At 41.3% G+C, this 27,951-nt stretch overlaps 1 protein-coding gene across 1 annotated transcript in view; it reads left to right on the top strand.

Annotated features, from left to right (window-relative positions):
* TET2 (tet methylcytosine dioxygenase 2) overlaps positions 1–27,951 on the top strand; it is a 75,665-nt gene that overhangs the window by 42,273 nt on the left and 5,441 nt on the right. Inside the window, exons 2-9 of the mRNA XM_074905497.1 lie at positions 8,258–11,633; positions 13,877–13,967; positions 17,571–17,664; positions 18,817–19,025; positions 19,790–19,940; positions 22,133–22,222; positions 24,801–24,938; positions 27,059–27,419. Of these exons, the coding sequence (XP_074761598.1) occupies positions 8,258–11,633; positions 13,877–13,967; positions 17,571–17,664; positions 18,817–19,025; positions 19,790–19,940; positions 22,133–22,222; positions 24,801–24,938; positions 27,059–27,419 (4,510 nt within the window). The remainder of the gene's footprint in view (positions 1–8,257; positions 11,634–13,876; positions 13,968–17,570; positions 17,665–18,816; positions 19,026–19,789; positions 19,941–22,132; positions 22,223–24,800; positions 24,939–27,058; positions 27,420–27,951) is intronic.

Below are 27,951 nucleotides of genomic sequence, written 5' to 3'. Positions count from 1 at the left end.
TCCAAAGCAAGCACCCTTGTTTTGGCTCAACTCCTCCAACTTCACCATCTGGAAGTAAATCCCTGGAAGGATGTAGGAAGCCACACAGAAGCTGCAGTGGCATACAGCATCTCGCATATGGACACACAGGTATCTTGTGGCTTGCTGCCCCAGGCAGGGATCCCCAGCACCTGTCCCTTGGGTACACCAGCATACACAGTGCACACTGTGTAGCCTGGGAGCTGTCTCTCTATGCTGCCTCTCATTTCTCAATGACCAAGAATAGTAGCCGAAAATTGAGTTCACTACAGCATCCCAGCTTAGGTGTGGTGGAGGCATGAGAAAAAGGGAGGATAAAAGGGTGTGGGGGTGTAAAGGCTACCATAGTGAAGTTAGTGAAGGGGCTGAAAGGGATGCTTTATCATCCAGGCATGTGGGAGCAGGAGTCAGAGTAATCCTCAGAGTCATCAGCCCTTGTTTCTGCATTCTCTCCACTCTCCTCTCGGTATGGCCTTCATCTTCAACTTTTGGAGAAGAAATTTAAGAAAACTGCCTTTCATCCAAAATTCTGTTTTCATCAGAACTGGGAGACCAACAGGATTTCCTATTTGAAGTTCAAAGGATAATGGAAAACAGAGCTGTGTAAATAGGCTTTCTGAGGACACTGCAGCCCACAGCATTTTACTCTCTTTTATCGGTTCTTCCACCCATGTGCCGAACAGGACCATTTTTGTTCCTATTTTCTAATGTTACTGTCCCAACATGATGAAACCCTGAAATCTTTAGCTTGCCAGTGGTTTTTCCTTTGGGTACTCCCTTTCTTCTTTATAGTGTGGGCTGAAGAGAATCTCTTCCACTGCTTCTAGTTCTCAAGGAGGATGTACCACTTAATAGAGAATTACTTAACTCTGCTAACAGCTGTGATGAAATCATCGTGGATAACCGACCTTCAACTGATGTCAGGAAGTCATCAACCCAAGAAATCCATGCTATATATCCAGGTCTGAAGCCAGATGGACAAAGATCACAGAAACTGGAAGATAATGATGACACTGACCTCTTAGTAACCTTCCCTAAACGGCAGGTTGATAACATCAAGCATGTCTTGAAGAACAGTCACCAGAAGTGTTCAGCCACCAATGCTTGCTTATTCTGGCATGCTCACACAGAGGCACGCTGCACTACAGAGCTCGGTCAGAATAGCACGAGCAGTTAGCTATTGCTCTTGGAAAGCTGATTTTAATCAGCGGCCAGTATCATCATTACCATTTGACACAAGGGGTAGTGGAAATACTGAGAAGAAAATCATCCCTCAAATTACACCATTTCTCCAGAAATATAAAACGGGTCTGAGCACCAGTTGCACAACTAATAACACCACTTACCCTACCTTGCCAGCCTTTGCTCAACGCACCTAACCTAGCATGCTAATTGGCTGATATGAAGAAAAAAAGAGACTTGGTTCTGTTTTCCTACTCCAACATGTTTCCCAATGTGGATCCATAGGCACTTCTGAATTACTCAAATGATGCCCTGTGTGGGTCACAATTTGAAACAATTTTGCTAGTCCAAATTTCACAGGCACACAAGAAAACTTCATCATTATACCCAGGCATAGAAGTTTCTCACTTGGCGCACGCTTCCTTCAACAACCCCAGCGTTTAAGAATAACTCCCATTCCCACAGCCTTCCTATTACAGTTATCAACTGCAGTGACTCAAAAACAGCAAAGGTGAAAGGGTGTTCTAGTTCAGCTTCCCTGTATTTGTGGAAGGTGCATAATAGTCAAGGTGTCGCTCAAGAACTTGAGCAATACTGGTCTTAAAGTATGTCAAGCTTACCAACACCCAAGGTAATGTTAAACAGACCAATTTGGGAAGTAATACAGCTCTGTGCAGTAGCCTGTCAGTATAAAATACCCGGATCCACCGTACTCCAAATCACAGAAATGAGCTTTCAACCAGCAAGATCAAGTGTAGGTGCCAACCTCATCTTGAATGTTCTTCGTTATACCAGCAGGAAGGTCCTTTTGTCTTTTAAATCCAGTCTAGTTCTAAAGTTCAACCTTTCAGGAAACATTTATGATCTAGTCGTACTACGGTGGCATTGCAAGTGACTTGAAGAGTTATGTTCTTCTGTTAGAAGTGCTACATGCTACAATTAGGTGCAAAGTTTGTATAAGGCATAAATCACCAAAAAAATTGGAACTGGAGAGCTGTGTTATGCAACATTATAATTCCTATTTACTCACATTTTATATTCCAGAATTCATTTCCTTCACATAATTGGTTTTTTCCACCCGTATTGTAGAGGCATTTAATTTTCACTCCCCTTGATTTTCTGCAATTGCTAAAATAGTGCAATTTTTCATGTCTGGGTGGATATAATGCAGTATCTAGTCTTGTTGATGGTTATATAATGTAGCAAGGGGAAATCACTGTGCAGACCAGTTTAAGTTTACTCTCTTGCCCTCTGTATTAAGGTCAAAAATCAAACTGATTCAAGTGCTTTTGTGATTAGATCATTGCATCACTGAAACTCAAGAACCAGTGTCAATAAACTGAGGGGGTTTAGCACTAGTTGATTTAAAAATGCATGAATTATGAGGCTTCTGGCTTGGATAATATTTAATGAATTATTAATTGTCATATTTCACAAATCCCATGCTCTTCATTCCCTTATGCCTGCTTATATCTATATTCACTGGTCACCATTTTCCCTGTAAATTAAGGATAAATTAGCTATAAATTAAGTAACAAATTTCAGCCATCCCACATTTTCTTTTCTGTTTGACACAGATCATTTGTAGATCTAAATACCAGAGAAGACAATTATATTCATGTAATATGACCTCCTGCAGAATACAGTCACAGTCTCATCCAGTAGTTTCTAGATTAACCCCTTAACTGCTATTTAAAGCTCCAATGAGAAAGCAATACATTTATTTTAGAAAGAAATATACCTTAAAAGCTTCAAGGGACAGAGAAGGCACAACATCTTTATGCAAGTTTTTTCCAAAGCATTGCTTATACACTGAATAAATATACTACCCAAATGAAGAGACAGCTGAATGCAGAGCAAAAGGACCCCATTGTAAGCCACAGAGCCCAGCTAACAACAGAGTGTCCTTGTCTTGGGGCCTCCTTTACATCTGCTTTCAAGTTTCACTCAGCCACCACACTTGCAGCAGGGTGGCAGTGATGCTAATAGGGAGCAGAGCAAATCCTCAGGGTGTGTTGTGGGGTTCAGAGCTTCAATTTACCTTGGGCATGAATGCAATCTCTCTTTCAAATCTGCTTTGGAAAACAGGGTTAAAATTCTCTCTCATGGGTGCCTTGGCTTCAAAAAAGCATGTTAAACTCACATTTAAACAACAGGCCCACATGGGGTTTGGTTTGTGATGGTATCATATTGTTACAAACTACCAGCAACCCTGGCTTGGGAAGAAGCTGTTCTGCAAATGGCAAACGACCCAGAATCTGTGCAGGGGTAGTCCTGGTCTTGCCTCTCCCATTAGTTTCCACGTGGAAGCTTGCTATGTTTCTGTGTATAAACACAGTGCACCTTAAGTGAAAAACGTACAGGAAATCCTTAAACTATATACCAGTTTTCACATGTGCAACATTTTATCCCAGCAATAATGGAAATGTCTTGCTAATAAGGAGCTTTGATGTGTTACATTGCCAATTAGCCATCTGAGTTAACTGCACATTTTTTCTCCTCTAGTGATGTTTGTAGCTTACTTACAGGTGTTAACCCAAGGCACAGCTGAAGCAACTGCTGCTTAGGCCCATGAAAAATAACATCCCATAATAACCACACAGCAATAAATCATGGTGTTGAGTATCATTATAACTGTTTACACATCTTGTTCTAAAATTAAAATAGAGAAAACTTTGACAGAGTTAATCAGAAACAATTCTGCATATATGCAAGTCCAAAAGATTTAAGGTTTTAGCACAGAAAATTAAGCTTTCTGATAATACCATATATAAGTGTCCTTACTTAGGAATAGCTCTAATTCATGCCTTTTCTCAAATTTTCATTCATTCTTGATCTCTGCCAGGGGCACGAGCTTCAGAGAAGAGAAGCAACTGCACAACAGCCCATAATAATATATAGCAGATTAAGCCAGAAGTGAAGCCAGCTACTGTACTGTACCTGTGATAGGAGCAGGAGAGAGTAAGCAGAAGGCACAGTTTACCAGTCTGGAGTTTGGCAAGATATAGTTAAATTCACCTCCTGTCTAGGAAGTGCTACAGGGGTTTCTTGTTTGGGAACAATTTAGACCTCTCTGTCATCTGGTGGTGGCAGAAAGGTGCCAGCAGGATGGAGGTGGTAGCAGTGCTCCCAGAGCAATCCAGTGAGCCACTGACAAGGTCCTAGGCATCCCATCTTCTGCTTTCTTGAGTCTCCTCCTGATAATCACTTGATCACAAGTCAGCGGAGGTCATGATCTGAGGAGGTACATTTCTACCAGGGGAAAAAACCTCCAAGGAGATCTATTTCTATCCCAGCTAACCCCAGAAGGGGAAACAACCCATCTGACATCCCACCTTTTGGTCCTTTCAGGGCTGTGAGTAGTTTAACACAGTATCCCCCCACCTACTTTTTCTACTGGGAATCTTGCCCAGCTTTGCAGAAGATCGTACTCCCCTGCAGTGGGTGTATTCGTCTATTCATTCACCTTGCATTCACAAACTCCTCAGAAACAGTTGCTATATAAAATAAGGTATGAACCTCTAGAACTGGCTAAAAGTAAAAAAATATTTTCCATGAAAGAAAATGAGATAACTAAGAATACTTTTGTTGCTGCAGAAATGTTTGTCGTGCTCATAACAATGCCTTCCACAGTCTTTCGGTACTCCTATATTGATAGAGGTGGCAGGAATATGCCAAAGTTGCCCATAAAGGAAAAAAAGAAAAAAAAAAATCTCAAACTCTTTCAGTACCTGGTTTTCAATTTGTGCCCCACATGTGGCAAGAAATAAATGTACATACATTGCTTGCATCTGAAAAAGTCAAACGGTGGAGGACTGAATTATAACTTGAATGCATATTGGGATGAGATGCTGATCCATTTGCACAGTAATGTGCTATATTTAAGTCACGCATCATGGCATCTTCAAAGAGGCCAGTCATAATTATGATGGATTAGACTGCAGAGTCAGTCCTAGATGCAGTAATTGTTTCACAGATGCTGCTGATGTGACTTGAATTTCTAATGAATTATAGCTGAAAAGAAATATGTGGAACTTCTAAATGGTCTGGATAAAATACAGCTATGGGAAAGAGAAAAAAGGCTAACTGCTATGCTTAGGGAAAGGTAGATTTACTTTGGGAGGCAGACAGTTCACTCCACAACAATTACGCAGCAACCACAGAGACTTTGTAAGATGCAGTCAGGTCTGCTTAGTAGTATCATCAAGAATATCTTCACAGGATCCCAGTTAAAATCAGTAATAAAGGTATTGTTGCCATTTGTCTTTTGCTGGTTTTAAGTTACAAATAATTGCTGTGATTTGTAGCTGCTTGAGCAAGATTTGTACTTGGGTGTGACTCGAGGATTGTGAGTAACTGAGTGTAGACAAGAGAAATAAGTATAACACAAAGTCACCACAATCCTAGACGCATTTCAAAAAATGCAAATCTGGCGCTTTTAGTCGATGAATTAGTTTTGTATTTTAAAGAACCAAATGATTCCTGTGTCCTTTGCAATATCTAACACCAGTGCCTTTTACACTGGAGGTGATGAGAATTTGGGGAACTGCTTGACTCATACCCATGAGGTCTTTGAGATTACCATGAATAATAATCCATGTCACATAGTGAAGATAACCTTGCAGTTTTTGAGGATGTCATGAAACTAAGACTCTTTTCTGAAGCATTGATGTGCTCCTTGGAGGGGTTTGCAAGCTAAGTTTAGAGAAGTCAGGCAGCCCCCACTTCTAAACAAAAAGGTGTTTTTACCTATCAGTAAGGACTTGAGAAGAAAGATTGTCTGGGAACTCTCAGAAGGAATTTAGTTGCAACCCACACAGTACACCAGAACACAAGCAGCAAGGCAGACTTTGAGGGCCAGAGGAAGTTTCTCACGGCTCAATCACACACACTAAAACTTTTTTTTAAAGAAATAAATATTTTAGAAGCAGCTTGACAGCACAGTGTTAATTACTATGGTGCCTTTTATTTCATTTCATACTTGTGAAATACAACAGCCTACACACTCATGTCTGAGTTGCAGTTCAGCTGCAATTTCTAGGTATGAAAGGTGTGAAGGCAAAGAATGGTTTCCAAATTAGGCTGGCATTTTCTTTTTGAGACACTCTGGGAGCATCATTCTGCTGCCTAGCCTAGAATGACACATCAGAGGAATCCTTTTCACGCTGCTTTCTGTTAAGCATGGAATATCATCTCCCTGTGAAAGCTGCAAAGGCTCATGTCTTGTGGTACTTTAAAGCTAGGTTGGGAAATGTACTGAAATATATCTAGAAGGGAAGAAGCCTATCTTACCTTGTCAAGAAAATAGGTAAGATGGACAAACATTCTTTTCCATCTCCCTATTCTTAGCTTTCCATTCAAAACCACTTTTTTCAAGTACTGTTACTTGTAGAGAGAGAATTTCTCTACTTCTGTCATACAAAACATAAATTGAAAACATAAACAGAAAGAAAGGAAAAATCTTCAGGAGGTCAGAAGTGTAAATTTTAGATTTACCAAGTTTGGCATAAGGAAGAAGCAGATACAAGTCATTTAGGTGTTTGACAGTCAGAATGTATGTCTGAATTGTCCTGATACTGAAATCAGACCTACAAGCAGAGGGGATTCTGCTGGATGTGATGAATCTCATTAATTAATATTACTTTTAAAAGCATTTTGGAATCAGACTACTCAACTGAGCAAGGCACTGAAAACTATATAAATTAGATGTTCCTTAACATTTTTTTAAAAAAGGTTAGTGTAGGATAAATACATAAGCAGAGCAGCCATGATGGGAGAAATTTTTCAGTTCATTGTATGTAGTGCAATAGCAGCCACGTGTAGCGTGTCTCCTGACTTTGCAGTCCAACCAGGGATGACCTGGTAATGGAGAACCCCTCAGATTGCCCTTTATGCAAACTAAAAATAAAAGCATTAGGACAAAGACATGAATATATCCACATTTTCTCTAGGCAATCTCATATCTGTAAGATCCTCTGTCAGTCTGTCTTCTGTCATTTGTGACTGATTGAGAACCATAAAGCCAACAAAGAATAAATTACAAGCAGAGTCAAGCAAGGGCTGTATCTCTTAAGTGGGATTGTGTATCCTGGAAATACCCATGTGAGCAGGATTAGCTTGTCATTATAGGGAATTTGTTCACTGCAGATCGTCAGTACTTTTATCCAACAAAAAACTTCATTTTATAATAAAAAATAAAGAGTATATGAGAAAGTGGGATTTCACATCCAAACAAAGAAGAAAAAAATTCTAGCTCCACAGCTGTGGAGCTCAGTTCAAAACCCAAATGCATAGTTTAAGCCATGCTTGATGTGTATTTTTAAATTTTTAAGGATATTAATACCTGAAAAAATACCTCTTGCATCAAACCTTTCAGAAATCTCTCAATTTGTTTCTGTCAACATTACCAAGATGTTGATGAACTGTAAGAGTTCCTATGGACAGCAATCAAGCGTGGCTTTGTCTCACATGTGTATCATGCCACTTGCATGGTCTTTAGGAATGCCAGTTTTAAAAGACCTTGTCAGACAGCTGAAGACAGAAAAAAGGAGGGTTTTCCCTCTAATTGGCAAGCTTGGTGGCAATAATCCTTCAAGTCACACAAAAGAGGTTTGGCACACTTAATCAAATAACAGGATTAGCACCAGGTCTGGGAACCATGGTTTAGGCATGATTTTCTGTATTACCAAGGAGAAAAAGGGACAACAGAGGAGTCTATACAAATCATTCAAAAGCTGGGAATATTTTGTGCACTATTAGGAGACGTCTTTTTGGTAAAATATCTGCTTGTGTGTTAAACGTGGGTAAGGAGCCACTCTGTATTTTCACTCTCTTTTCATCTTGAAGAGCAAACCTTCAAGAAAAAGGGAGACATGGGGCTGAAAAATGTCATAAGATAGTGAGAAAACCCCCAGATGCACCTGCAAGCTCACGTTGTGTGTGGGAGCTGGTCAAGAGAATGGGTGCTTGAATGCTGCAGAAATTGTCAGTAATTGGCCATCCATCGATGGAAACAAAAAATTGACTTAGATTCTCTTCTGTTCCTTCTCTCTTTCAGATACGTTCAGAGGGTAGCCTTGTGGATGGCCCCGGAGCAGGCCAGATGGAACAGGACAGAACCAACCATGTTGACGGCAATAGATTGAGTCCATTTCTAATACCGCAGTCTTCTCACGTATGCCAGGCAGAGCTTTCCGCGGTGAAGCTACAGAATGGAAGTCCAGCAACAGAGAGGCCTGAAGTAAACGGAGACCACAAGCAGCTATTCATTAAAAGCAACTATGGAGTGCCCCACCTGAAGGGAAGTCCAAACAACCGCATTAGCCCCGACCTTTTACAAGAAAAGAAAGTATATTCCAAATATATGCAAAATGGTGGGATAAAACGCACTTTTAGTGAGCCTGCTCTGTATGGACTTCATGAGAGCAAGAAAGTGAAACAAGACAAAGAGGTAAATGGAGAAAAAGCTGAGCCAGAGGATAATAATGAAAAACCAAGCGTCTCCAATTGTTACAGTGAGAAGAAACTTGAGAGGTTTGCAAGACAAGAAAATGAAGCTTCAGATTTGATACAGTCTACAAGATACAACAGTGGTGGTTCAGAAAACCCTCATGACCTCCTGATGCAGGATGAGCAGGAGCAGGAAAACATTCATTGCCACAACAGGGACATTGTCTTACTACTTAAGAACAAGGCAGTGCCAATGCCTAATGGTGCTACAGTTTCTGCCTCTTCCATGGAAAGCATGCATGGTGAACTCCTGGAGAAAACACTGTCTCAATATTATCCAGAACATGTTTCCATAGCGATGCAGAAGAACACATCTCATATCAATGCCATTACCAGTCAGGCTACTAATGAGTTGTCCTATGAGACAACACATTCATCCCATACCTCAGGGCAGATCACTTCCCCACAGACCTCAAACTCTGAGCTGCCTCAAGTGCCAGCTGTAGTGGTTACTGAGGTCTACAATGCAGAAGACTCCAGTAAACCACCTGTATTGCCAGGTAGCTGTGCGCTTCAGAAACCAGAACTACAGCTACAGCAACAGATTCCAAGCTATGATCCACACCAGTTACCCATAGGAAACAGTACTGTTCGTGGAAGTGTAGGGCAGGTTCCCAATCAAGACCTCTCTCTAAGTTCCAGCAGTAACCTGCAAGCTCAGAGCACTGCTCTGGAAAGGTTTTCTGAGCAAGCAGAAAAAAATGGTGCTTTTTTTAAACAGAACTCAATGTTTCACAAAGATTCCTCCACTGCTCCTGCTCCAGAAATGAACAGCACACTGTCCGTCGTGGTGCAAGAAGGACACCATTCCTATGACAGCAGATGTGATGAAACTCTTCCTGGGGAGATAAAGAACGAAGGACAACAGCAGGGACCAATGTCAGAAAGTCCCGGCCTCAGCCAACAACAACTTCACCCTCATCACAGACTTCCGCAGCAGGCACAAATGTCACAAGATGTCAGTGAAAGCAACCCACAAGCTGCTGTGGCCGCCTCAATTCAGCAGCGCCCAGAAGAAATGACGCCGGCGTCGGAGCCTCCCCTCCAAAATCTGCAAGCGTGCCAAAGTGAGGGTGAGTTGCAGCAACACTATCAGTGTTTCCCAGGACAGAGAGAACCCGAGATTCCTTCCGACAAAGCAAAGGACCAAGTGAAAGAGCCTGTGCAACAGGCTCAACATTATTCAAAACCAGCCTGGATAGAACTGGTTTCCACCCAGTTCCGCCAGGGAGAGCCTCCCCAAAAGCCCAGCGAAGCATTATTACGATCAATTCTTCAGTTCCAGGCACACACAGCCGAAACAGCCTATACAAAACAGTATGCTGGAAGTCCTGATGCGTTAAAGGGGCCTTCAGGACAGCCCCAGAGCCAGAAGATAATGCAACAGGAACAAATTCCTCCACTGTACAAAAGGGAGACCTCCCAGCTGCAGCCGCATCCCACAGCTGACCAGCAGCTGCCGTTCCAGAAACACTCACCGCAGCCACAGCTCACGAAGATGGATTCCCTGCTCAAGTCCCAAGTGCAGCAACACCCTTTGCAGCAGCTCCATTTCCAGCAAAGAGCAGAACAAGCCGAGCAGCCTTTAGGGGCCCCATTGAAACAGCAGCACTTGAATCCCCAGCCAGGGGAAAATGAGCAATTCTTGCATTCACACATTTTGCAACAGATGCTTCAAAAACAGACACATCAGGTGCAACTGCCATGCAGTTCACAGCTAACCCCAAACCAGCAACAGACTCTGCAAATGAAAAATAAAGACCTGCCTCAAACTATTTCCCGCTCCCAAAGCAATGCTGAGCAGCCACAAGACAGGACGTCCTTCAATCAGCTTAAAGCAGATGATTGTTTTCAAACTGGGAATAAGTACATGAAATCAGCTGCATTCTCACTGCATAACCCTCAGCTAGGCCTAGAGCAGGTACAGAGCATGAACAACAAAGCTCCCCTTTACAGTCGGAAAGCAAACGCTGGTCTGCAGCATCCCTGCCCAAACAACATGCACTTGATTTCTGAGAAGAAAGAAAATGCCGCAAATATCGAACGCTTTGGAGCCAGCAAAATGCAGGACTTGCAACATGTGCAGTATTTTTCAAATAACTTGACGACAAAACAAGATGTGAATCACTGTTTCCAAGAACAAGAGCAACAGGCGCAACAAGCTTCAGTTATACAGCTACCACTCCAGCAAACACAATGCTACGGTGGTAGTCTGAACCAAGATCTCCCGAGCCAACAAGCTACACAGATTCCTCAGCGGTACTTACCCCACAGCCAGCAAACTGCCCCACACTCCCAAGACCAGAGAGGTTGTCATTTGCAGTCCCAAACCTCGAAGGATTTTCAAAAGCATGCTGCTTTAAGGTGGCATCTCTTGCAAAAACAGGAGCAACAAGCATACCAGCAACCCAAAACCGAGATTGGTCCCAGTGCAGCACGCAAGCCTATAAAAATTGAGGCTGGCACAAAGTCTAATGTTTGCATGCGTCCATCAGCTGGACAGCTGGAAAACAAAATGTGGAAAAAAACAATTAAACAAGAGAATCAGCACTTTGGCTGTGAGAACATGCAACAAAAGAGCATCATTGAGACAATGGAACAGCAGCTAAAACAGATACAGGTCAAATCACTGTTTGATCACAAGACTTTTACTATCAAATCACCTAAACATGTGAAGGTTGAAACAGCGGGCCCTATTACCATCCTATCAAGAAATACCAGTGCTGCAGATTTTGACACTCAGACCCCAATCTTAGATCAGCAAGTAAACTCATCTGCTGAAAAAACCCCGACCAAAAGAACAGCTGGAACTGTTCTCAACAATTTTTTAGACTCACCTTCCAAGTTATTGGATACTCCTGTAAAAAATTTATTGGACACACCTGCCAAAACCCAGTATGATTTCCCATCTTGCAGCTGTGTTGGTAAGTGCTGAGATGTACTAAAAACGTACTAGTTCACAGGAAGGAAACAAGCCTTCAAGTTGGGATCATGGGGTTAGTTGGATGTTTTTCTTGAAGGATTTTTTGGGGTTTTTTTTTAGAACAGTAATTAGTAAAGACTTATAAAATTGCAATTTCATACATTACACCTACTTCACTTATCCAACCCTACACACAGGCACTTTCTCAATATTTCATAAAGCAATTACCTATTTGCTTTTTCAGTCAGAATGCTTATGGCCAGTAATGTATCCCCTCACATTCATTTTCCTTGAGCAGCAGACATGTAATGACAACATGCTGATAAAAAGTAGGTCATAACTTTATAATCTAATTTATTTGTCAAGGTTAGATACAGCATTTATAAAATATGTCCTGGGTCCAAAACTTGAGATCCTGATACCATGTTTTGCTCTTACAGTGAAATTGCTGCAGTTTTCTTGAGTAAAGTCTAAGCAAAGAAGGAATGACAGGTTATTCCTCACTTGTTGTAAGAGTTTATCCTCCCTTTCACGCACTCGTCTCCTGCAAGGCAAAAGAGATCAGCACTTTCGTAGAGAAGCTATGCAAGCAGCACAAAAAAGCAGCAAGGGGGACCCTCAGTGTTTCTTCATGACATACCCAATCTCCAAAAGCCGGAAGAATAGAGCAGAGGGAAGCAAAGCGGTGACAGGCATGGCCCTATAGCCCAGGCTTCCATAGAGCACTGACACTGCACACAGCCACATCTAACAGGCACTTTCAGACTCTATTGGGTAAACTATTCAGGCTGAGACCAAAAGGTGCAGTACCAAAAATGGAAGAAAAAATAATCCATGTTATAGTCTCACTTACTGGGATTTCGTAGCAAGTATAGGAGGGGAAAGTTGAACGAATGCTCCTGCATAACTGCAAAATGGACCTTTTTGCCTTTTTGAACACTCGGGGCTATGTCTTGGAGAAGATCCACAGGAACGAAAAGAGGAGGTGGTGAATTTCCAAAGCACCCAGGAAGAAAAATGGAAGCCAGTTCCTTGCTGTTCCTCGTTTTATAAGAAATAACCCACAAAATGTAGTTTTTTGCAAACACTGAAGTTGTTTGGTTTTGTTTTTTTTCTGGAGACGGTTTCTCCAATGTAGTTGGCACAAGTTTTTCTTGCAATCATTTCATTCTTATCACTATTTTTATAGGCAGTATTGCAACCGCTAACTAAGCAAAAGAGCTTATTCTCCACTTGCATTTTAATTCTTCAGTCTTAGAAGACCCTCTAGGAAATAAAGGAGCATGAAAGTTAGTTCCTGTCGTCTTTGAAGAATCCAGTGCCATGGTGTAATCGATAGGGGTTATTGCTCTTTCCTACCAATATTTGTCCTTAGGAAGATTAAAATAAACCATTCCCCCATTGACTCATTCAGGTCTATAGCATGCCTTCATCATGCTTCTGGAGGCTCTAACATCAAGAGCAGTATCACCTCATCCAGCCTTTGGATTTAGCGTGGCAGAAAGCATAAAGTCAGCCCTCAGACAAGTCAGCACAGCTCCACCATCTCCTCCTGAAACCAAGCAGAGCCTGGCCGTTTCTCACTGCTGGAGCCTGCCTCCTGGTATCAGACCAAACATATAGAATATATTGTGAATGCTGACATGTCCTACCTACACACAGAAAACTGACATTCTTAGCATATAAGCATTTTGACTAAGCCTTGCACAGGATTTCTTTCAGCAAATTTGCTTTTTTTCATTTCACAGAGTCTTTCTATGGGTGGCAGAAATTCTCTATGTAACCTTACTGGCCACTTTCTTAAGCTGTAGGTTCCTACACTGTAACAGGTCTGCTGAAAAACAAGTACGGTACAGCTCACTAATGTCAATATTTACCGTTGTTACCCATTTATCCTCCTTTCTAGATACTGGGGGAGACGAGGAAGTGGGAGAAGGAGAAACAATTGTTCAGTGATAACAGGAAAATGCCTTTTGAATTTCAGTGTAGAGCCCAAGATGTGAAACAACTGTTTGTGTTAGCAAAAGGCACACAGTCCGTATCATGGCTATGTGCGGGATTAGCCACATGCTTTGCATGTTTTGTACAAATTGCATGGGCACACTTTAAACATAAGTGTTTGAAAACTCTGACCCCAGACCCATACAGCAGTATTCTAACAAGCTAGATGTAAGCTTTGCAATGTGACTTTTTACATTAAAGAATTAAGCTTCAAAGTAATAACCTTTATTTTGTTTTAAACAGAGCAAATTATTGAAAAAGATGAAGGTCCTTTCTATACCCATCTAGGAGCCGGTCCTAATGTGGCAGCTATTAGAGAAATCATGGAAGAAAGGTAATTAGTGCAAAGGCACAGGGCAGATTAACGTTTATCCTTTTGTGGATGTTAGAATTTTTCCAGCTTTTGCACATAAAGAAATAAACAATTGCAAATCAAGTAATTACTTGTAGGCTTAGCTACTCCAGTATTGCCAACATTACGCACTGCGCTATTCACCAGAGAGTCACAATATTTGACAGGGCTAATAGTCTGCTGGCTGGCACAGGCTGCACACTTTGAGACAGACGCCAGCAAACCCAAGCAGGAACAAGTATTCACCAGCCTGCCAAGCAAGACGGTTGGCAATGGCTGCAAAAGCAGGCATGGACCTGGTGTTCCCTCTGGGTAGAAGAATGCTGAGGTAGAAGGAAGATGAAGAGCAAAATACCAAACTCCAAACTTAGCTCCCCCTTGGCCCCCCAAACTACTAAGTATACAGTACAACCCTAAAGGGCTAAATCTAACTTGGCCACATCAGAGGAGTGCCACAAAGTTGTTGGATAGGATTTCAGCCCCAGAATCGATAAGCAGTTTTGTGAAAAAACATCCCCCTTCCCTGGAGTATTGCATAAAACCAGTCTTATCTTGATTGTGGACAATCCCTGTATCATGTTGCATCCCGTGATATATTTATTACATCAAAGCCATCCAAACCAGGAATTTTGAACAGCACAGAATGGATGCATGATCTGTGCTATGTAAAAATATGTGTAAGTGCAAAACGCACCAGCCTAAGGTATTTAAATTAAAAATTCTCACAAAAATGACTTCTGCTCCGTGAATTCTGCATTACTTGTAGCTTTTGGTGTGCATAGATATTAATGGCCAAATTTTTAGAGGTATGTGGGAATTCAGATCCCCTCTGAACAAACAAGCAAATGAAAAGCTCCCTGGTAAGTCAGAGACAGATGAGAATTTGATTTGTTAATACCTTAAAAATCTGGACCGCAGAACTGCAGAGAAGCTCCAGCCAGTTGCAGAACCAAAAGCAAATGGGCATTATAGCAGTGCTGTTTCTGAGCTAAGGAGTGCCATTTCTTAGCCAGGTCTGTTAGTTTGTGCTCATCACTGCATGACCATCGGCCACTTAGGGCATATAAAACCCTTCATATTACCTCTAAGTCCTAAGGTCTTTTCTCTTTCTTAGCACAGTGACTCCTGTGCAGGGCTTGCCCCAATACTTGTTTTCAGCTTTATGAGCAGCTCAAATGCATATAAGCTACATAAATCAGCTTCTTCTTGCAAAGGGGGAGTGAATGCTGACCCTCCTGAGAAGCTTCTTACAATCTGTTAACTCCAGAGCTTTCATTGACTGGTTAATTCTTCAGTATTTACAAGTAACAAATAAAAGAGGAAAGTCATTCATGTCATGATTTCAATTATTAGAGGTGAAACTTTTCTCATTTCTTTACTTTGGAATGTAATTTTTCATCCTTAGCATTGACCTCACTTTTTTTTTTTTTTTCCCCCCATTTAATTTCATTTCATGTTGGCAGAAGGAAATCCCGAGAGATTATAGATAACATGCATCTACTCAGCCAGGTTCAACAGAGTGTAGCAGCAGCCACTTGAACAATGGCTAGTTTTCAACTGTTCATATGGTATGAACTGTTGCAATTCCCTGACTGAAAAATGCCAGAACCCCTCCTCATTAGTTAATTTTGTATCCCTAAGTAAAAAAAAAAAAAAAAAAAAAAGCACTTAACTATAAAGATACTCCCCAGCACATGTGTGCAGTTGCTGACACTAATCACAATTGAAGCACTTTTAAACTGGCTTCTCATGAGTATGGATTCACTTTTGAGATATCAGCACTGCCAAACAAACCAGGACTTAGATTTGGACTTGGAGTTAATATTTTAGCTATACCAGGAACAAATTTCTTGCAGAATCCATGGTGGATATGTACATTTTACCTCTTCCTTCTCCTAATCCCTACTGCATACTCAGTGAGTTTTGCTCTTGTTTTAAAGCCAATCAGCTCTGTCCTGAAAGGAAGCATGACAAACATCAGGCACAAATTCCTTTGTGACAGTTGAAAAGATTTGAGACAAAGTCCATTTCATTTCCAGTGTGTAATGTACAACATATTTCTGTAGAAGCATCTGCACAGTTGTCCTGCAATCCAGATTAGCAAATTGATACAAAATGTTCAGATTTTAAAATGTTTTTTTAATGTGGTTAATTAAAGAAACAAAATGTATACTAACATCTAAACCTAAGTAGGAAAAAGTGACCTAACATTTGCCTGCAGAACATGTGTAGTACAACTTGATTTTATTTGTATAATTTCCTGTGACACTGAAATCTCACAATGAGATCACATCTAAAAAAAAGTATTTTTCATTTCCTTTACAGGACAGAAGTTTAAATACAAATATTTGCTCTTAAATATGTCACCAACATTTTAGTGCAAAAACAGGAGGAATGAAAGGTCAAAAGTTCTCAAAGCATCATTAAATGGCTGCATAACAGGAAGGAAGTATCTTGATTGCTCTATAGGTAACAAAGAACAAGGAGATTGTGATTTAGTCCCCACACTTGGTTATCTAAAAGTAAAAAAAGATCATGCCAGAGAGAGCGACAGAATTCAAGAAACAGTGATGGAAGTGCAATTTGCCCAGTCCCCAAAATGCAGCTGAGTCAACATGGTAGCTGGACCTGTAATGTTGCAGACAGGGTGGTTTCTAACACAGGGCCTCACCAGAGACCTGGTATGCTCTGGGGCTCAGCAGGTGGGCACCCCCAGCTAGCTGCAGCAGCCCAGGAAGAGGCCTGGCCAGAGAACATGCCTGGAAGTGGCTTAACAGGTCTGACACTTTTTATTGATTCAAGATTTGCTTCACTTAGCATTTGCCACATATTTCCACCTGGTCCATCAGAGGACATGGAAAGTGGATCCCATTTGCTCTGGGTAACAGCACTACTTGCATGTGGGGCTAGATTCTACCTTAATGGCATAATTACCTTGATTAAATGCTTCAGAAAGAGCCAAGCTTGCCCACCTCAGTCACAAAAAGACACACACAAGTGGCATCATTTGAGGGCACCTTGTGATCCTAATTCAGTACAGACATCAGGCAGAAGTAAATAAGTAACAATTTATGAGCAGATGATAAAGGAAATAGATGTGATGCAAATTAATCATGACTTAACTGATTCACACTGTATCTTAGCCAGAAACAAGCACAGAAAATTAATGAGTGACTACTGCATGCCAGCTGTTCCATGACAACTTAATTATATACATTTCAGAGTAATAACTTTAACCCAGAAAGTAAAGAAAAATGTAAAATCCCTCCCCAAAATAGAGTTCAAGTCCACTTTTCAAAATGTCATCTATAACAAATTCTCTACAGAAACAGTTAAAACATTTAGGAACATTAATGTGATATGGATAATTTTTACTCATCGGTGATGTATTAAAGACATTTGCCTCTCTTAACATATCAATTCACCACTATAACAAAATCTGCAAGATGAACTGCATTGCACATCCCTCCCCATAATTCACAGTATTTACTTTTTAAGATAAGACTGGCAACTGTGCTTCATCTTTTCAGCATTCATGCAGAACCCATTCAATGTGCTTATTGTACACACTTTTGTTTGTTTAAGATTTGGACAGAAGGGTAAAGCTATAAGGATTGAGAGGGTTGTCTACACTGGGAAAGAAGGCAAAAGTTCTCAAGGATGTCCAATTGCAAAATGGGTAAGTGATGTACACAAATGTTAAGACTAATGTAGTTCAGTATGATGGTTCATGTAAGCAGACAGCAGTGACACATCCTTTTGTTAGTTGACACTATGAAACTTAAAATAGCTCAACAGCAGCAGTACCACAGGACGCCTGTAGCCTGCTCCCACCTCTGCCTCTCACACTCCCTTTACTTGTTGCGTGGAGAACAGCAAGAATAAAATTTGGCTTAAAGGTATGAAAACCTGAGAAGGAAGGCCGTTTCAGTTAAATCTAAGATTCACAACACCAGACATTCTCATTGCTGTTTAATTTTAGCTTACAAATAAGTCCATCAAGTGCTCCACTGTGATGTTTTTAAAATGCACTCTCAGTTCCAGAGGCATTAGGACACCCTCTTAGTAAACACTGTTGTACTTTGGCACAAATTACGCAGTGGTTTGGGTAGGCTGGGGAAGGACAGCATGAGGAAAACCTGACTTGATTATAGTCTTTATGCATGCCAGGCTGCACCTTTTTTTCAGAAATGCCCACAGTAGCACAAGCACCAAGAAGCAAGGAGACTCTTATTTGAGAACATCTACTGCTTTCCTCTCATTACTGTAGTGTTTGTGTGCAGTAAGGGCAGGTCAAAAAACTGAGTGGCTGATTACAAGTTTAGCTGCTTATGTTTGGGAGGGAGAGAACTCCCATGTGCAGTTACTTACTCCCTTCCTTAGCTGCCTGCCTTTCCCCACATGGCTCCTGCCCTAAGCGCAGGTGTCTGCCATCCAGCTCTGTGAGGGGAGGCATCTCACTACTCACTTCCTTTTACTCACTAATCAAACTGGGCCACTTGTACCATAGCACAGATTCAGGAGAATATTCCTGCTGAATCAGAGCATGGGAGATACCTTTACAAAGCTGGTTTCCACCAGCATGGCTTTCCATGCCATCAGTCAAGCTTAGCCTTTTAGAGTCAGCTTTGTTAAACAGAAGTGGTAGCTCTGGCCCATATCACTAAATGAGAAAAATGGACCGAGTTGCCAGAAACAAGAGGAAGACCGAAGCAGAAGTAACTTCCCTATACTCACACTAATGCTGAGGTTTCTTTTTCTCTTGCTCTTCACATTAAGAAATGCATTGTTTGTGTTGGGGCTCTGGGGGTGTGTGTTGCTGTGCATGTAGGTAGTCCGCAGAAGCAGTCAGGAGGAAAAGCTACTCTGCTTGGTGCGCGAGCGAGCAGGACACACGTGTGAGACAGCCGTGATCGTGATTCTCATCCTGGTCTGGGAGGGAATCCCAACAAGCCTGGCTGACAAGCTCTACTCCGAACTCACCGACACCCTGAGGAAGTACGGCACACTCACAAACCGGCGGTGCGCCCTGAACGAAGAGTAAGTGGAACAAAGGGTATGCTCGCCACCTTCAGCCTCGGACCTGGCACCTCCACTTGTGCTGTTACCCTGACATACGCATAACCTTTCCAACTATTTCAAGCACTTTAAAAACCCACAAACCTTGAGAGGAAAGCAAGTAAGCATTCTTATAAATCAGGGACAACATCTTCCCAGAGTTGTGAAGCATCTCAGTCTCTTTAAAGGAAGAGATCTCAGCAGGGCCCAGGACAGCAGTTACCTCAACATTGCAATAAAAGCTAGATGCACTAAATCATATTGTAAAAGCCTACAGAAGCCAGCTGAATCTAAAGAAACTGCACCATATTGTTTTCCCATATATTTCAAATAGTGAAGAACATTTAGACCAAAATTAACATAGCTACCACTTCGGCTTCATGGGTAGAGTCATATTTCAGGAATTATTGCTTAGCCCCTCTCAGAGGGTGCGCACATTCTTGCAGTGCCGTCAGCATATGCCCCCTTTCAGCTACCATGAATATCATTACTTAACAAGGCACCACGCAAACATACCCTCATTCAAGCAAAGCCAGGTTTCTCACAGAAGTCTAGACCTTGCTTTACAGTCATGACATTATTCACTCTGATAAAATTCTTCTGTTATAATGCATACGCCTCTCTCTTTCATTTCTTTATTATTTACCAATGATTCCCCAGAGCACTGGCAGAACACCAATGCCCACTGTGGGAGTGCCCTGAAGTGACCCATCTGCTGCTAACAGCCATATTCTCTTATTTTTTAGACGGACTTGCGCATGTCAAGGGCTGGACCCTGAAACTTGTGGTGCTTCATTTTCCTTTGGTTGCTCCTGGAGCATGTACTACAATGGTTGTAAGTTTGCCAGAAGCAAGATTCCGAGAAAGTTTAAGCTGATGGGGGATGACCCAAAAGAGGTTGGTGTCCATTTCTGAAATGAGCCTCATTTGCAAGGAAATGTTTTCTGTCACTCTGCAAGTAGAGATACAGTACAAGAGACCAGGGCCAGAGCCCTGTCTGAATGGCACACGTGTAGGGTAATTAAATAACTGCCAGTCATAACTGATTGATTCCAGTCACCAAGCCAGCTGAATTGACTGTCCAAATTCTGACAGCTGGTAAAACCCTGAGACTTGAGACCATGTTTGCAGGCTTTCACAATTAGAGGAGAGGGCATGGCCTGAATAATTGTGGCTGTATTTGGCCTGCAATCAGGCATTCCCCAGTGGCAGAGTGGAAGGTTTACTAACTGAAGGCACATAACATTGCAGCTGGGAACCAGAGCAGACTGCATGGAGGCAAACATAATGAAACTGTGAGATGACAATAGGAAGAAGAGGATAAGAAGACTCATTCTACAGCCAGTCCTGCCTCACTGAATGTTTTCAGACTGGGGTCTGTGTTAGAGCAAACTGGCAACTGTTTAAAATGAGTTAGTAATAAAAAAACACATTGACCTTAGCCTGGGCACAAGATACCTTTGAAGTTATGATTGCAGCAACTCCTGGACACCTCCAGCTACTCATGTCTGGGAGGCTCCAGTGGCCCAGTCTGGTTTTTGACAAGCACATGCAAATTTAGACCCTTGCTTATGTACTGATGCACAGGTCCACAGCTTTCACTGTATTCTGGTGTCTTACACAAATGCAAGCATTTCTTTCACATGATCAGAGAGCCAGGTACTTCTACATCCTATGGCCTGTGCTGAGAATAGCACACTATTTAGAATATCATCATAATTAACATACAGTTTTTCCATCCCACTGCTCTTCTACGGCCCCAAGAATTACAGAATAGCTCTCTCCTTCAATCATGCTGTGGCACAAAGCCTTCTTTATCATAGCCTGCAGTTCTAACCCCCCTACATTTTCTAAGCTGGATACCTGGCTACAGCCCACCAGGGCACTCTTCCAACTTGCATTCTTGGATTTACTTCCCATGCAAGCCACATTTGGGCAGGGAAGATGATTTTACCCTCCAGTCTTGTTCCTACACAGAGTTGGGGGCAGCCAAAGCATGCATCCAGACCAGGGGCTGGGTCCTATAGCATAGACATGGTTTCTAGACAACACAAATAGGATCCTCACCAATAAAAAATAGAAGTAACACTTACAAATGGCAACCTACAGGCCATACAAAAGTTCTAAGTTCTGGCAGCAGCCACAAGGTTACAGCAAGATATTTTTGACAATTTCATAGTGTCATTTTGGAGTCCCAAACTGGAACGTAGTCCCATAGAAGGAGATACAAACTTCTAATGCAGCAAACACATGTCTCTCGAACCCATAGGTTTTTCACAACCCTTCACACATTCCTAAAATGTACAATCTCCTAAAAACAAGTATACCACTCCAGGATGCCGCCATTCTTTATGCACTTGAGATTAAAAAGCAGGGCCTAATATAAGCAAGGTGTTCAATTTGGGACTGTCATCCTAATAGGATGGACAACAGCTTTGGAGTATATTATTAGAGTACTTCATTTTTAAAGAGCCCTTCATTTTGTGTACCTCTCCTTATAGAAATAGAGGTGTGGTCATTCCTACCTCCATATTGCCAACCACTAGACACATCCACAATTCTTCACTGCTTAAGAATTGGGAAGTTTTGAAGTCTGAAGTATTTAAATAATTTAAAATTGCTGCACAAAAAGATATTTCAGTGTGTTGAAATGCTGTCATTGCAACATGCATAACCCTTAAAGTAACCAGATTTACCTGGTGGACCATTCTGGTATTATTTCTCTCAAGCTTCCTGAAGAGTATTATTTTCCAAAAACTCCAATAGGGAAAATAATGAGGATCACCACACTTAGATCTAAACCATCTTTATGTTGAAGAATGTGATTCTTAATGGAAATCAAATTAAGATTACAGTATATGATGTCCTCTTGCAATGATCACACTACACTACTACTTCATTACTCTAAACGCTGTGAAACAATAAAATTAAAAGGAAATTCACAACAGTTATTGTCTAAACATGAATGATAACGGTCTAGGCCTTTACACAACTATCAGTGTAAACATAATCGTGCAGAGATCCTAACTTCTTAGATCCCATACTTACAGTATGGAAATGTCATTGAACACTATTTCATGTCCTAACAGGAAGAAAAACTCGAATCCAATTTGCAGAATCTGTCAACCCTGATGGCACCTACCTACAAGAAGCTTGCACCTGATGCATATAACAACCAGGTATGCTGGGAAAAAAGGAATTTGAGCGGTCATGCAAATAACCTGATTTTTACCACACTTCCCAATGCTTCAACCTTGCGCCAAACATTATGTATATTTTGTGCCAGCGTTCCTTTGACATTGGGGTAAAGACAAATGGAAATGAACAATTCCACTTAAAATGCTTTCAAAAGCAAAACCCACAGAATTTGGTCCGTTAAATAGAACTAATCTTTTCATCTACATCAACACAATAAAATTACTTCACACTTGAGCAGAGCTCTTCAGCCCCACAACACAAATTTCTGGATTTAACATGAGTCATCAGCCAAACTAGCAGAACAGCCATGAAGATGGTGTGAGATTGGCAACAGTGCCAGAAGGCAGCATATCATATTGCACTCCAGTCCTGAAGCCACAGTTTCAGTTCTGCTCTCTCAAGTGGCAGATTAATTCAGTTTTCACCAAAACAACCATTACAAACGTGCTTTTAAAGCAAAGTTTCATCTTTGAACACAGTCAGCCCTGCACATGCACACAAATGCCTGCACCAACATTCTTGCATGAGGGATCATGCAAGCATAGTTTCTGTGAAGCAGTGTTCGCAGATACTAGCGCATTCAAAGCTTTTATGAGGTTCCCGGTGTGGCTGTCTCTCATCTGTGTTCCTTTACCAAGCATCTTTCAGATATTTGCATCAAAATTTGACAACATACACCTTGCAAATGCATAACTGTTGGCCTTCGTTGTTGTCACTCAGGTTCACTACCATTACAAACACTCACAGAATTTATAGTCTCCAAACCATCATCGTCACTGCAAATTGAGATCTTCTTTCCTTCCTGTTGACAGCATTATGCTGTAGTAACCAGCACAAGATGGATTTTCAACTGTAAAGGAAACAGTAAACTGACACAAAACTATCCATTTTTATTTGCTGTAAAACTCACTCCTTTACTGCATATTTAGTAGCAACTAGACAAGGTAAACAGCTTCAGTGCAGACTTATCCAATTTCACTCACTTACCTGATCAGATTATGCTTGGAGATTCATTATGGAGGAAACAGTGGCCACGTGCCCACTAGCTGTGGTTATCTGTCCAAATATCTGAGAGACATTCTGCAAGAGAAGAAAGGAAGAGGAAGAAGACAAAATGAGGGAGTGGTGAACAATAAAATGTTTCTTTGCTTGGACTTCTTTTCCCACAAAAATTCGCAATTTCTTTTCTCTATGTAAGCTGTGGTCCTGCCTGACACTTTTTGAAAATATATGCTTTTACAAGTTTCAGTTTTTACCTTGTGTAAAAAGGCATGTTATATCTTGGCTTATTTCAGGGGTTTCATGCAGATCTTGTATTTGTGGGGAGACCGCGATCAAGCAATTATCAGTGGCTTTAAAGAGAGATGATCGAGACCTAGTTTGTACGGTGTTGTAACAGGTTCTAAAGCCAAAAAGCCCTAAACCCAATCCCCCTTTGAATCCTGAAAATAAATTCCAAGCTCCAAGATTTATTCTAATCCAAGTCTGGATTGCTACTGGATTAAAATCTAGAATTGGAAAGGGTCTGTTTTTCCAACTGGACCCAACCAAGCATCTCAGAGAACAGTTGTACCAGTACACTTTAATCAGACAATTACAGTCTGGCTAACATTTCAGACCACTCTTGTTTAATTCCAAAGAAGTTTACATCTTTCAAGTTTTGGTCTGCTTTTATTTTCAGATTCCAGGGAAGTAAATATTCCAAATTTTAAAAATAAATGTCTGTGAGCAAACTAGACATTTTTTTTAGTGATCCTGGATCAAGACTTGGCAAAACTTCTAATTTCACCTTAATTTAAATGGGATCTATTAAGTGTAGATTTTTTTGCATTCACTTGAAAGTTCAGGAATTTCAGCAAAGCATTTTACAAATGTGATTTCATTTTTAATTCTCAAAATAAAATATGAAACTGTCATTTGTCTAAGGCTTGATCATCCATTACTAAATCCTTCCCTTTTGTGTAATGTTTACCGCTGCATTATCAACTCTTTGTAAAGCTCCTTAATAATGAGTGCATGGGTAGAAAGTACTGTCTTGACTGATTTATCTCTCTTTTTGGTCAGGGTTTAGAGTTGTACTTGTTAGTGAAATACATGTTTAGTGTGCCAAAATATTACAAATCAAAAAGCTAATTATTATTTTTCATTAAGTCATTCTGAAGTCAGTTTTCTAAAGCCATTTTCCCCTAATATCTTGGTATATTTCCAGTCTACACAAACGTATCACTCTAACAGTGCCAGACGCTAAAACCCTGCACTGAATTTGTCATGTAAAAACACCAACCACTGGCAGAGAATCAAAAGTAATATGCAAGGAGAAGTATTATTGGCCAATTTCACAATCATGCCAGAGACAGAAGGTAAGAGGGAACAAAGCAGCAAGGAATGAAGTATGGATACAAAATTGCCATCAAATTGCTTGATTTGCCTTCAAGATCCGTATGTTGCCACCTCTAAGATGTTAGGAGACTGCATGTTGTCACAGTGGAGCATTCAGTGCTGATTCCATGTACTGGAGCATCTAGCTCGGTTGCAGTGATACCTGTCATCTCTTTCCAGATCGAGTATGAACACAGAGCACCCGAGTGTCGCCTGGGTTTAAAAGAAGGTCGCCCATTCTCAGGGGTCACTGCCTGCCTGGATTTTTGCGCTCATGCTCACAGAGACTTGCACAATATGCAGAACGGAAGTACACTGGTAAGTCCATGATGCATATAACCTCCTTGATTGACAGCCCGATGAACAGGAGCCAGCAGTGTGCCCAGGGGGCCAAGAAGGCCAATGTCATCCTGGCTTGTGTCAGCAATAGCGTGGCCAGCAGGGACAGGGAAGGGATCTTACCCCTGTACTCAGCACTGGTGAGGCCGCCCCTGGATTCCTGTGTTCAGTTTTGGGCCCCTCACTCCAAAAAGGACATTGAATGACTCGAGCGTGTCCAGAGAAGGGCAACGAAGCTGGTGCAGGGTCTGGAGCACAGGTCGTACGGGGAGCGGCTGAGGGAACTGGGGGTGTTTAGTCTGGAGAAGAGGAGGCTGAGGGGAGACCTCATCGCCCTCTACAGCTCCCTGAAAGGAGGGTGCAGAGAGCTGGGGTGAGCCTCTTTAACCAAGTAACAAGCAATAAGACAAGAGGGAATGGCCTCAAGTTGCTCCAGGGAAGGTTTAGACTGGATATTAGGAAGCATTTCTTTAAAGAACCAGTCGTTAGGTGTTGGAATGGGCTGCCCAGGGAGGTGGTGGAGTCCCCATCCCTGGAGGTGTTTAAGAGTCGGATCAACATAGCGCTGAGGGATATGGTGTAGTTGGGAACTGTCAGTGTTAGGTTAGTGGTTGGACTGGATGATCTTCAAGGTCTTTTCCAACCTAGACAATTCTGTGATTCTTACTCCAGCATTAATTTCATATATTTAATTTATTATCCCCCATCTGTTTAAATTTATACTTGCATAACACAGATTGCTACAAGAAGAAACATTAAGCAGTGATCGAGCTAACTTACTACCCCCTACACAATTTTTCATTCAAATGAATGAGAGTTATGGTGTATTAAAGAAACGTTTAATATAGAAGTGGTAAAAGGGAAACAGTGGAGACAATGAAAAGAAGATCCCAGCAGGGCAGAAATGCCTGTTTCAGTGTTCCTGGTACAAAATGTTTTATGTTTGTCCTCTTGAAACACTTTTTTCTAACAACTTTGGAGTATATTTTCTGATAAAATAAAAATAGAAACAACTTATTTCTAGGATAGTTTTGGAATTTGTGGATTTAATTCCTGCTTGAGATGAGCAGAAAGTCTGCAAGCCTTGCCATCCTTTGTATTGTACACACACCCTTTATTCTCTTCAGTTCTGACCTCTAGCATGTACAGCAAAGGTTCTGTAGAAGCTACCAGAAAAGCGAGCTAGTTTTCAATGTGTATTGTATTATTTCTGTTCCCTGCCTACTCTCTCTGTGACAATACAGTTGGGGTAAACATGAGAACAAGTAATCACCAGTTTTGAATAATCATCATGGCTGTCATTTGAAGCAACTCCCTAGATTCACAGTGCAGTTTATATTACAACCAAAGAGAGTATCTACTTTTTTAATACCAATTAAATTTTTCCTGTTTCTGGGGTCTGATTTAATTGACAAGTCAACCACCACCAACACTATATATTTCTAGTCAAGCTTTCTTCCCAAAACTGGCTGATGCAATGATATTGCTACAGAATATGTCTGTATCAGCATCTTTTTCCACTGAGATCCTCCTAGTACCTGTTTTAGCTGGAGCTAACACAATGAGCATGCTGTATGACACAACAGTAACTTCCTTAAATCTTGTTATTAACATTACAGTGTCTTGCTCCTTTGCAAAGTCCTGGAAGTTGCCATTGGAAGGGGGTGTGAAATACAATGGCAGCATGTTATAGTGCACTCTATTTCAAATAGGTAGCTAGCTAATATATTATAGTGAAAAAATCTTCAGGTGAGTACAAAGTCCCAGGTTCCACTGTTATAGCTCTCTGGCCATGGTACAATAGATATCCAGTTTATTTCACATTAGAATAATCCCTAATTCTACTGTTCATTTCAGCACAAGTACAAGAAAGAGGTATATGTATACCTTCTGTTTCTATTGTCCAGCAGAGCAATGGAAGAACGGAAATTGCAGGCTGCTTGTGCTATGCATAAATTGCATAGAAACTTAGAGTTTACAAATAGCTTTCCATGTGCCAGTGCCGACAGTGGCAGGGCAAGGTAAAATGCACAGGCTAGTATTTCAGACCTCTTCTCTGACTGGTTTTAGAGAGTTACTCTAACACACCTCTCCAACAGGTTTGCACACTAACTAGAGAAGACAATCGTGAAATTGGCCAAACACCAGAAGATGAGCAGCTCCACGTGCTCCCCTTATACAAAGTCTCTGATGTGGATGAGTTTGGAAGCACTGAAGGCCAGGAGGAGAAGAAGAGAAATGGCAGCATCCAGGTCCTTACCTCCTTCCGCCGAAAAGTAAGGATGTTAGCAGAGCCTGTCAAGACATGTCGGCAAAGGAAGCTAGAAGCAAAGAAAGCAGCTGCAGAAAAGCTTTCCTCCTTGGAGAATGGGTCTAGTAAAGCTGAAAGAGATAAGTCTGCTGCAGCACGCCACAAGCAAGGCAACTCTGAGGCCGCAAGTCACGCAAAGCAGCTAGCAGGTAAACACATGAATCTGATCGGGATCTTTATCAGCAGTGGTAAGCTTCCTAGAAATTTGCACCATTTATAATGAGTCTCAAGAAAACCATTATTCTCAGCCCAAACCCATTTTAAAGTAAAAAGAAAAAAAATATGTAAATACTAGAGTGCCAAATTGTGGTCAACTCTGGAGAAGCAAAAAAAAGAAAAGTTGTACGAGAAATCTTTTACTGTTGGATGGTTAACAACTGCGGAAATCTGGTGCGTTTGCAAGCTCTGCTTGCCATCCAGTGTATTGTAAAGTACCTTTAAAAGACTAGTAGTGCTGGAAGCCATGAAGTGTGTGATGCTGCTGCCAAAGAAAGAATAACCTACACATCACTTACTGTCTGCCACTGTTGCAGAGAACCTCCTAATTTGAGGGGATTCAAGCCTAATCTCTTAATTTGTACTCTCCACTTCAAAACCAAAAGCAGAGCAGGTTTTTCCTTAGGGGGTGTAAGTTTTTAAAAACCCACTAACAATCCCTGGCAGTTCTCATCAGTAGATTTG

This window comes from Athene noctua, chromosome 4 (genome assembly GCF_965140245.1).
Source record: "Athene noctua chromosome 4, bAthNoc1.hap1.1, whole genome shotgun sequence".
Taxonomy (NCBI): Eukaryota; Metazoa; Chordata; class Aves; order Strigiformes; family Strigidae; genus Athene; species Athene noctua.
Note: the sequence above shows the minus strand (reverse complement) of the source record. Positions and strands in the feature narration are given on the sequence as shown.